This window comes from Corvus cornix, chromosome 18, assembly GCF_000738735.6.
Source record: "Corvus cornix cornix isolate S_Up_H32 chromosome 18, ASM73873v5, whole genome shotgun sequence".
Classification (NCBI taxonomy): Eukaryota; Metazoa; Chordata; class Aves; order Passeriformes; family Corvidae; genus Corvus; species Corvus cornix.
Window position 1 is genome coordinate 7,340,966 of NC_046347.1, and position 12,118 is coordinate 7,353,083.

At 42.1% G+C, this 12,118-nt stretch overlaps 1 protein-coding gene across 4 annotated transcripts in view; it reads right to left on the reverse strand.

The window, feature by feature from the left end:
- The window catches only part of MMD (monocyte to macrophage differentiation associated), a 41,935-nt gene that overhangs the window by 5,606 nt on the left and 24,211 nt on the right, over positions 1-12,118 (reverse strand). The window contains exons 1-3 of one of the 4 annotated variants that reach the window (XM_039562262.1): positions 11,706-11,822; positions 5,544-5,625; positions 2,236-2,280 (exon numbers count right to left, since the gene is read on the reverse strand). In XM_039562262.1, the coding sequence (XP_039418196.1) occupies positions 2,236-2,280; positions 5,544-5,625; positions 11,706-11,734 (156 nt within the window). In that variant the 5' untranslated portion in view covers positions 11,735-11,822. Of the gene's footprint in view, positions 1-2,235; positions 2,281-5,543; positions 5,626-11,705; positions 11,840-12,118 lie in introns of those variants that run through there. The other 3 variants (XM_019290737.3, XM_039562264.1, XM_039562263.1) reach the window with 3 other exon arrangements.

A 12,118-nucleotide genomic window follows, 5' to 3' on the forward strand; every position in this document is an offset into this window, starting at 1 on the left:
AATAAAATACACGATGTACCTCTATCTCCTTCAGGAAAAGGCAGAAAGAAAATGGGGGAGAAGGACAAAACAACCCTAAAACCCCTAAAAAACACCCTATGCCCAACAAGTATTTGAAGAAGAGAGCTCACTAACTCAGACATTTCTACCCATCTCCTTCCACTATCAAGGCCAATCTTTGTCAGCCTTCTAAGTTACAAAGACCGCACAAATTCCCTTCCAGGCCCTACAGCATGTCTTAAGATGTTAATTTGTTCCCTTGAATTGCAAATGAGCTTCTTAGGTTAAATTCTTGGTAATTTAACCCAAGTCTCATATGTTAAACAATAAAGCCAGGAACAAGCAATATTTAAACAAATCTGGCCACTTTGCATTACAGGTTTGATAGCTCAGACTGCAAAGTTCTAGTCTAGACTGACCTGTCTGTCCTTTATCTAATTACAGACCAGAGGAAATCGAGGTTCTGCTCAGTGCACAGGATGCAGAGCAAACTGAATGGATCTGAGAAGAAGCTGGTTGAGCCAGAGAATAACAACAAAAAACAAGTGGCTTTTCCTTCTGGCTTTGAAGTACATCAGCTGTAGCTTCATTACTATTAAATTTCCTAATGTTTTGCAAAATTTAGTATATTCCGAAAGCTGCAGAGCCGTGGAAATGAAAAGTATGGCATTGATACATTCACAGCACTGGGACTAGAGGTGAAAACACTTCCTGAGCTTTGTAACGAAACGATGGAAGTTGACATCGTGCACTTTAAGGCCAGAAATAGTCTGCCAGCCTGGCTTCTCATTTATCACCAACCCTAAGTTTCCATGCACACATCCTGGATAGTCCCCAAATTCAGGGAAGGTTGAAATGTGTCACTCCTCAGGAGATCAGTCACTCTTGTTTTCCACACATGACACACAGTGTGAATGAAGTGTGGCTGAAGCCCCTGGGACAGCCAGGAACTGATGAGATGTGACAGCTGTTTCATTAGTTTTTGCAGGGGACAGGATACTCAGCTCCAGAAACGGTGCTGTAGCCATGGCCCTAAGCTGTGCAGTCCCACCGTATTCGCATTCCTCGGTTTCCTTCCCCATTTTCCGTGCAAATTTCAGTTTTGACTAAACTTGACAGAGAACTAAAAGGTTTCAGAGAGATTAAGTACTCATAAATACCAGGTAAAATACTAAAATCCTACTAATTCTCTACAACAGCCCAGGCATGAGCTGCTCAGGGCCTCTGACAGAGACCATTTTATAGGAAAGGAGCCCTCTTTGGAAACAAGAGTTAGATATTACACAGAATAACCTGCCTTTCTTACACAGACACACCAGCTTTTTACTAATCTCCTCAAATATTTCACAAGCTAAGTTGTGACATGGGATGCTCAAATGGACCAACACAAAGTTCAGTGTCAACCACTTTTTCCAGTAATTATTGTGTATAAAATAATACAGTTGAAACAAAGATGCAATTCTCTTACCACGTCTCTCTTTGCACCTTCAGAATCAAGAGTACAGCACATGAATGAAGACCTTAATCCCTTTTTTGCTTTGTCCTGGTTTTAAAGAACAATTCTACCTCTCACAGGCAACAGCACTGTATTCCATAAGAAGGACTGATTGTTTTTTCTAAGTGCTCTTTTTGGAAACACTTTCCCCTCTGTGCCTGACAGGCACCATGGGAACAGTCCGACAAAACAAGAGATGTTTTATTACTCCTTTTTTTGGTCAAAAATAGCTAGATGAAATACAAAATCCAGAAATTATACCCTGCTGTTCCAGCCAACTGGATAAAAGTTCTTTAGATGCCGTAACAGGTAACATATGGTACAATGGGCTCTACCCATCTTACAAAAGAAATACAAAATTTTAGTTAATAAAAAAAGGCAGACTTCCCCATGTTCATTTGAAAAAAATCACTTACACAAGAATTGCATTTTAATCTCCAGTTTTCAGAATGGAAAAGCCATCAATCAGCCCTTTAAAAGGAGATGAATTTACCAAAAAAGCAGTAAGGGAATCAGAACTAACAGAATGAGTGGGATTGGGCTGTGTCATTTTACAGCATGACAAAGCATTTCTTAGTTGCCAATATTCCTTGAAAAAAAACTCCAGCTACAAGTCACAAAATCTTTGCTTATTTCATCATGGAGTGCAAGTCTTCCAAGTGAGTATCATCAAACCCAGTAACTTAATGTACTGTGAGCAAACCCAGAACTGTGATGTGCCAATTTACTAATTTTAGTACCTTGATTAATCCTGGCTGCATCAGAAGTGGGGCTGGAAGAGAGATCTGCAGAACAAGAGAGAAGGCAACAGTTTCCTAAGCTTTCTAGAGAAATGCCAGAACAAAATGAGAGAATGAAGTGAAAAGCTCTTTGTAATAAGGAGGAAGATAAAGGACTAAAATACGGTTTTTTACAGCTATAGATAGGAATCTTTCAGAACAGATTTCAGCACAATCCCCCGTGTGATGTATTTTGGGAAACCAACTACCACAAACTCTGCTGTCACAATGAGCAAAGAGCCTTAAGGCACAAGGAAGGAGGCTGACACAATAAGCTGTGAACCTGATCAGGGTCAATTCAGGGAAATTACACTCTGGTTACCAACTTACAGCAAAATATCCAGTACCTTCCACCTGTCTGTGTTGCTTAGGGCACTGTTCCACTGTATTTTACCTGTATTCTTTCCATAATTCTCTAGACAATCTCTGCCACAGAGAGCTTTAAAAATGTGTTGGAAGTTTTGCTTTTGTATATAACATTCATGGAAAATGAAGTTACTTTCCTTGCACATCATGCAGGCAGCAACAATGCCCTTTGATGCACGAGCCACTGCAGCAGAGCGTGGTGTTACTGCTGCAGTCTCACGAGCCTCTCACTGGGAGGGAAACACCAAGGGCACAAAGGTGGTGCACGCACTTCCTTTTTGGAAAGGAAGGCAACAGAAAGATCAGTAAAGCTGCCAAACACCACCCCCTGCCAAAAATGTGACACTTAGAGGGAACCATCTCCAGCTGCCTGCTCCAGGAGTGCACTCCTGTCACCATCTCTCCCTACTTTTCAATTTTCCCCTAATTTTAGGAGACCAGTAACATGGAGTGGGAGGCCCACAAGCAACTTGGGCTGTGCAACACACAGAGCAGAGAAACTGCTCTATTCCCACTGTCAGACATTTTCATCGGGAGAGCCCTTCTGAAATTCTGATGACCCCTTCTTCCATGCTCAAATGGCCTTCTAAATGCTCTAAGTCTCATTTTAAAAATATTTATACTCCTTCTGTTTTTCCATGCACTTCAAAAACCCAGCCTGGAATACAGACTATAATTCATTTTAGGAATAGTTACTCCTTTTAAGGCAGTTGGAAGAAACATTTAGAGCAGTATAAAGCAAGCCATATCTAAATTCTGAGGTTTTAACACAGCAGGGTCTATCTTTTGTCTGATAAACCTTACACACACTAGAAAGCTTCATGATAAAAGAGCCATCTTTCCCCTCCAATTCTTACAACCCCTGCATTTCTCATGCACTGTTTCCTTCCTGTTCCTCTAAACACAGAGAACAGTTTTTTCTGTCTGTTTTCAACTACGTTGCTGCCATTCCTCTCTCACAGTGTCTGAACACAAGTCAGTGCTTCATTTAAAGCCAGAAAAAAAAAAAAAAAAAAAAGCAAGACATTTAAAATAGCCTTACAAGTTAGAAATTTGAAGATACCTTATGATGCCACACAAAGTTACCTTCTAAGTATTGTACCAAAAAGTTGTGCCGGGGATTCTATACCCTCCTTTATCCTTGCTTTTTTGTTATTTGTTTTTTTTATTAAGCAGCTGCCTAAACTGATTCCTGCGTATTTTTAAGTCCAAAACCAGATGGGATACCTACTGAGAAGTACAGCCACACTCAAAGTAGAAGTTGACTGCTTCCTGAATTACAAATAAAGGTTTGGAATAAAAATATATTGGAAAACCATTGTTGAACTCTGTTCTGTAGAATCATCAATGTCTAATTGAAAACTGGCACTGTAATCTAGCAGCAAAGACTCAGGCATTTGACCATCTCACATTTAGTAAGTCTGCAACACAAAGGAGATGAAAACATCCCCCCCATCTTTTTCTGTGCTTTCCCAGCCTAGACTCCCATTTCAGGACTTCAAATATTGATCAAAAGTTATTGCATATCTATTTTAACAGTTCATGGTAGGTTTTAGCAGGTAGTTTGACTGCTCAAAAGTAATTACTCAGAAAGTAATTAGACAACTCCACCACAAACTACAGCCTACCAGAAAACACTGATCCATCTTGACTGTCACCTCCTGCTGACAGGCAGGAGTAAAACATGCCTGGTTTTCAACTAGGTGAAAGCTGAAATTGCTAATGAGCACACCAACTTCTGCCAGATATTTTGAAATCTAACTTTTTGGCCAGAGCAAACAAGGTTTGCACAAGGATTATGAGATAAACTACATATTTGTGCTAACTAACAGAATGTTGCTTCATTCCCTAGGCAAATAAGCATATATTTACATAATGCTGTACATGAGACCCTTGGCTTAAGAACACAGAAGCTTCAGTCAACTTTTCTAAATGCAAAACCAAGGTGATTCTGTTTTTACCAGCACCATGGAGCTGTCTGTTGGTTATTTATGAAGTACACACAAGGGATCCTTAAGAACAGAGCTCCTTCTAGAACTGAAGAGTCCTGAGCAGTGCTTTGAGCTTTCATATCTACAGCTCACTCAGACACACTGGAGATAAGAGACTGAGGACATAGTCAAACATACTTCAGATGTTTGGAGTAGAGAGACTGAGGAGAAGCACAAGCTGCTTTTATAAAAGGGCAAATGCTATCTTAAAAAGCAAAAAATCACATTTTTAAGTCCTTTTCAAAGTGCCAGACAGCAAATTAAACTTCCTAATTACTAAAAGAAAAAAACAAATCAAAGAGGACTGCTTTTGTTATTCTTTATGTGAATACCATATACTCAAATCTAGAATAAGTCGTTACATTACGAAAATAAGGGCAGACTCGGAATTTCAACAGGGCTGTCAGCATCATCGGGGCCTCTTGCAAAATAGCAGATTTCTTGAACTAAACCACTCCAGCTCCTGTAGCTCATACCCACAGACAGTCTGATGAAGCCTTCCCATTTCTTACATGGATAAATCTTTCTTGTACTTCCAGTATACAATTTGCACAGTATTATGTCAGCACAGACCTGGGAAATCCACCTTGCAGGCTAACTAGTAGTGGCCTATACCCCTTTACTGCAGGCATCCTTTGACTGGAACAGAGGGAAAATATCAAGTTAATGACCTGTAACATTGGTGAAAAGGAATCTTATGAAGTATCTGGAGCTCCAAGAGATTCAGAACATCACCAAACATCTATTTTTCTGGAATGTTATAGCTAAAGCTTATATGCACAAAACCAGAGAGGTTGTAGATATGAACAAAGTGAGGCAAAGGTAAGCATTTAGCAATGCAAACCCACAAAAATTTACTGAAACATCTGGTAAAAAAAAAAAAAAAGGAAAAGAAGCCAGAAGTGTACTTACTGCATGTGTGTAACAGTTAGCAGCATGTTCATAGCAAGTGGGTTTGTAGCGGCTGTTGGCTGGAGCTGGGTGGTTCATGAACCTGTTGAATAATTAAGAAGTACTTTTAGGAAACTTACTAAAACATCTCTCTGAGTGTCATGAAGGAAATGAAGGAATACCTCCAACCTAGTAGTGTTAAGAATTATAAGTACAGACATGTTCAAAGTAACTGTGATTGAAATTGCAAGCTCTCCCAAGTAAAGCCTCTTACCAGAAGCACATGTTAAATAAATTCCTGGGACTGCCTGGTGCAGGGGATGGTTATCTTTAACCAAGACTTCACACAGAGCAGTCACACTCCCCCTTTTCTGATGGTTTGGTCAGATGAAGAATGAACTATTTCCTATTTAAATGCATAGCAAGAACTCAAATTACTCTTGAAATATGGAGTTCATCATAGCTGTCATGGGTTACTCTTCTTTTCAGAAGTTCTTAAAATTGCAGCAATATTCCAGTTTGAAACAGATGAACACTGACTTTTTGACTCTTATAGCAAGCAATATTTGTGTTTGGAGCCTGAAGTGGCTCATTTTTTCCAATCTTGTATCTTTTACCAAGATCCAAACTACACAGGGATGATGAAAGGAGACTCTAATGGTCAATTCCAAAGAGGAAGCATTTCAAGAGGTTTGCCATAGATATTCCACCTTTTTCTCTAAGAATTTTCAAACATTCTAACAACCATCAATCACATGAAACACAGTCCATGCAAGCCAAACAGAATATGATGAAACCTGAGAAAGTTTTGGAAGAACTTGCCAATACAAATGTTTCATTTAAGTATATTAAAAAACCCAAACACTTGAGTTGTTTCTGTGAAACCCAATAATTTAAATCTGTATAGGAACAGCTGTGAAAGACAGCACACACCTATATGCAACAGTCAGAGGAAAGCTGTGAACTTCTCCAGCTCCAGTCTGTTATCCCAGCACTGCTGACAGTCCTATAAAAGTGATTATCTTTCACCAATAATTCCAGTTTACTCCAGACTATTCTAAAACTATGCCCTGACAATTAGTCAGGTATCCAAGAAGCCAGGAACAGCTTCACAAGCAATACAGAACATGTCTGTATGCTCAGAACTGAGAGCAGCTTTGTTACCTAGATTTATACAAAAAGCTTGTTAGACAAACTTTGGTCCTTCCCCATGTCCCCAGTGGTTTAAGTCAAAACGAGTCCTATTTTTATGACATCCATAAAATATTGGCAGACCTCAAACCAGGGAAAAACAAACAAACAACTAAAAAAATCCAATCCAAATCTTACGGTTGGCATAAGCCGTTCCAGATTTCTGGGATATTTCACGTGGTTTTCTTGTCTGATTTATTAAGTGACTTTTAAACAATTTTTTCCTAAACTGATACATGAAAATGTAGCAGCATTGGGAAAATAACACAGTGTCATGACCCCTCCCCAAACTGTGGCAATTTCAAGAAACAGTTTCAATTGTTACTAATACAAAGGCTAAGAAAAATGTGGATTTAATTCACAGACAGTGAGCATAAATGGTTGTTAGCAAATTAATAACCCTCCAGGAGTTAAGATAGGGTTAAAAATAGCAATTCTTTTGTCAGCGACAAATGGCACCTTGCTCTTCTCTCCAAGAAGACAATGACACTGTCATCACAAAGGCTCGCGGGATATTTGGATTTTTTTTTTTTCCCCAGGGCTTGTAGGTCTTCAACAGCTGCTGAACACCATCTCTGCATCCTCTAAAGATGGAACATTCAGTTTGCTCAGTTCTGCTTCCAAGTTAGGAAAATGTTTAAAAATAAAAGCATCTGTTGGCTCAGCGAGTGGCCAGGCTTGGACTGCCCTTGTCCAACTCCCTAAATTCAAAGTCATGGGAAACTCTGCACTTATCACATTTAGAATATCATTACATTTCTCTGTGGTGGTACCTTGGAAGTCTCACAAGAAGTAAAAAAATAAAAAAGAAAATCACACAAACTCAAACCTGAAGAACCAAAAGGAATAAGCTTACACTCTGTAGTAGCTTTATAATTCCTGTTGTTCCAAATTTCTATATAAGATACTATTATCGTATAAAAATCTATAAATAATTGAAGCCTCCCAATGTGATCTTCTATTATCCAACATTAGACTACTTTTAATCTTTTTTTCCTTTTTTTTTTTTTTAGTAGAAAATACACGGCATCTTTCTAAAGCAATCACATTGGATCTAGGGGTAATGTTAGATTTTAGAACTATGAACAAACACTTTAGAAATAGGACCTCTTCCTCTCACTAATTTAAAGACAGTTATTAGCCACAGAACAGAACACAAAATAACAAATCTATCCTTGCTCTGTTACCTGCATACTGAGTTGGGTTTTTTTCCCTGTTTTGTTTGTGGCAGCACAGAACAATTCAAAGCACCACAGCTCCAGCAGAACTCCAGCATTAGCAACACCTCATCCATCCCCTTCACATCCATGTTTATACCAATAACACCAACACCACCAGTGTGTTTTGGCAGGAGGGGAAGAGTTCAGCTTTACCTCTGCCTTGCAGAAATGGGTCTCACAACATCCCAGCAACAACTTTGCTGTACATTTGATGGATCTGCACCTCTCTTTTCTGGAAGGGATCACCTGCAACAGGCTGCAGACCCTGATGCCAAATGCTGGAGAACATTTCCTCTGCACTAATCACAGGCAATGCTCTTAGTAAAGCAAAGTTTCAGTTATTCCCCTGTGCCTTTTGATAATTAACTATTTATAAACGTTATCAGGAACAACTTCAGAGGGAGGATCACTGGTTGGAAGGGCAATAATTCCAGCCAGTGCTTCTCTCGAGCTGGTTTCATTTCCAGCTTGACAGTTCAGGTTTAATGTCTTAAGAAACAGATGTGAATTTTGAAAATAGCTGCTCTGTGATATTACTGATGTGCTCATCAAAACCAGGAAAATTATTTTGACACATACTGTTAAAGTCAGTCATATACTCCTGCAGTTATGGACACGTATGACATTGCAACACAAAGGCAAAAGAATGTGCTTGCAGACTTACATTCTAGAAGCAAAACCAGCTCTCCTCTTTCTTAAAGATAAATAAATAAACAAATAAACCCCATGCCATCACCAACAATGGATGCTTCTTGTTTCCTGCCTCATGAATACTGCAACACAGGGACACTGTTCTTCCTCCTATCTACAGGTCATGTTTGCCTCTTCTGGAAAAGATAATTGTGGGAATTATCATCTCACCTTCCTAAAAGTGGAAGCTCAATAAAGAACATTCAGATGCTGTTTACTCCTAAACAAAGGCTCTCTATAACACAGACATTAAGGTTATTATCAAATGCAGGACAGTCTGACAAAGTCCCACTGAACTGGACTACAGTTTACAGGAAATGTCTTTAATTGAAGCCTTTTGATTCTCTAGCAAATCTCTAATGCATTCTTTAATAGCAGATCTGGTGAAACCAGAGTCATTTAATCAGAGGATATCACAAGGATGCAAAAATAATTCTCCATTTAAGATACTGACAATCCAAGATATCTAAGATAAAACATTAATGCCCTCAATACCAGAATATGAAAATTCTGAAATTAAGAGACTAAGAACTGCTTGCAGCCAGCCAGGAGAGCAGAATCCTTTTGCACTGAACTGAGCTGTGAGTTCCTTTTCACAATTTAAATTCTCAATGCTCAGGATCTGCTCAAGGAAGTCCAAGATTCAGAGTTTCACAGCAAGCAAACAACTTTTGATGAACACATTCCTAATATAAGCAGAAAAGAGATATTGAGAGAGACATATGACAATTTAAAACAAGAGGGAAGAAACTCATACCCCTCCCTTCACACTACGTGATCTTTCATCTTGAAATACTCCAAATATTTTAAATATTTAGCATAGAGACTGATCCATCCTTTGTGACAGACTCTAATCTCAAGCTCCTATTCATTTCCAAGGAGCAGATGCTGTATGTTTCCCAGAGACTCCAGAATTAAGAGAAGACAGTATTTGGGAGACAAAGCAGAAGGAAAATCCAAGAGTTCTTAATGTTTTGTCTTTGCATGCAAAGCCAGCTTAGAAAAAATAAACTACAAAATCCCAAATCTATTGCACATATCTGTATGGCATGTGTCTGGCATCACAGCAAGCTTAGACCCCAAACTGCAAAAGGGAAATAAAATCTCGCCTTATTGATGGTTTCCATCTGCTGAATGAATTATTGCTTTAAGCATGAAGCAAAATGTCAGTAAAAACAGCAAGCACTGATAATGGCCACAAAGATCTGGATTTTTTTTAGTCTTTTCAGGAAGTATATTTCCTTTATTCAGCTCAAAAGACTTCATACTTCCTTTTACCAGCTTAAAAGCACATTCCCCCTTCTTGTGTCTTTCTTTCTTTGCGCTTTCCAGCAGCAGGAGAAGCCATTTAGACCTAATAAACCACAAATAACAGTGTATGAGAAACTGCAACAAGGCGGGTGTAACTCCACAAAACTGGCAGTAGCATACATCAAATGGGGTTAAAAATTGCTTCATTATTTAAATATATGCTTCGGTACCTAGGATGTTATCTAGACTCCTTGTTTTCGAGAGGAAAAACAAAAAATTACAAGCAGGTCAAAACAGATTTGCACTACATTTTCCTGACGACCATTTAGATTAGATTTTGAAGAGAAACGAAAGTATTTATAGAAAGCTTCCTTGCTTTAACCAAATTGGCTGATATTTCCTCTTTACAAATTCATTCAAATAAAAGTAGATCCATATTCCTCTACATTAGCTACCTTCCTTCCTGGATTTGACAGTATCTAGCTGTGGTTTGTAACTGTTCACATAATCTTTACTATCACTGAGCATCTGAGGCACAGAAATAATTCAGATCAGCACAGAAGCAGTTCCCTTATTTGGAAATATCAGTGAAATCACACGCTGTGTGAAGGTTCATGTACTTACAGCACGATACTAAAGATAAAAGGAAACCTGCAATACTCTGAGAATCCACAAACAACTCTGGTATCATACATAGATTGGGTCATGGAAAAAAGTGTCTGTGCATCCCACTGACCTCCCCAGCCTTCTGGCAAGTACAAAAGGCAGCAATTCAAGCAAAGAGTGGGCAGCAATCACAAGTCACCCCAGGTGCTGCAGCACATCTGAGCTCAGAGGCAAGGGACCAACCAACCGAGGTGTGAGCTAGCACAGAAACCACATCTGACTGCATTCATATTTTTCTGTTTCAGTTTTATTTCCCGTTTAATACTTAGATTATAGTTTCTTGAGTAAGTTGATGAAAGGAGAGCAGGGCAGCCCTATGGCAGGTACCTGGTCAGGGAAGCCACGGTGAAACCGGCCTCACCCAGGGACAGGCTGTCCATCAAGTTATCGGCCTGGCATCTGGACTTTGGGCAGTGAAAAACCAAAAGCCCACAGATATTTATCCAAGAATCACGATTGCAGTTAGCCAATCGACCCCCCCATGAACATGAGCAGCATCTTAAGCTGAACGAGGGTTGATTTTTAAGTTGAAAAAGCATAGATTTGCATTGGATACTAGGAAGAAATTGCTCCGTGTAAGGGTGCAGAGGCCCTGTCACAGAGAACTCGTGGCTGCCTCATCCCTGGAAGGGTCCAGGGCCAGGTTGGACAAGGCTTGGAGAAACCTGGGATAGTGCAAGGTGTTCCTGCCCATGGCAGGGGGTGGAATGAGACAAGCTTTAGGGCGCTTCCAACCCAGACCATTCCGTGATTCCATGATATTCAATGCGCCGTCGGAGGCAGCAGAACAAGGAGCTCCATCGCCCCGCGGGGGCACACGGAGCCGGCGGGTGCTGACCCAGCCCGGCCCAGGAGCCACAGGTCGGGCCCCGCGGGAGCGCTGCGATGCGCGGCTGCGACACACGGCCGGATGCGCGAACCTTCACCCATTTACCGGCGGCGATGAATAAACAAATACACAAACAAAAGCCACGCAGACCCTCCTCACCACCCCCCTCCCCCCACTCGCACCCCTTGGGACCCCGCTGCCCTCCCCGCCCGGCAGCAGCGAGAAAACCTCGGCTCCCCCACCCATCCCTCACCCCGCCCAGGGGTCCCATCCCGCGGGGAGCAGCTCGGGCAGGAAGGGGGATCCCATTCCGGCCGGGGGACGCGGCAAGCTTACCTCCGGAACCGCTCCCGGAGCCGCCGCATGGGTCCGGGGCGGGGGGTCGGGCCGGGGGGCTGCGGGCGGCTCCGGGGGCGGCTCGGGCTGGGCTCCGGGCCCGCATTGGCGAGCGAGCTGCCGCGGCGCGCAGGACGGCGGGCGCCGGGCGGGCTGAGCGCGGAGCGGGGCGGGCGGCGGCCGCTTTAACCGGCCCTGGCTCCGCGCAGCCCCCGCCCCGGCCCGCCCACCGCGGCCCGGCCCCGCCGCCGAGAGCGGGAGGAGCCGGCCCGGCGCGGGCTCCCGCGGCATCACCGCCTGCGAGAGGGGGCCGGGCGGCAGCGCCGCGATGGCACCGGGGAACGCGGCCGGGGCAGCGGGAGATGGGGCTGGGGGGCAGCGCCGGGATGGGGAGTGGGGCTGGGGGGGCAGCG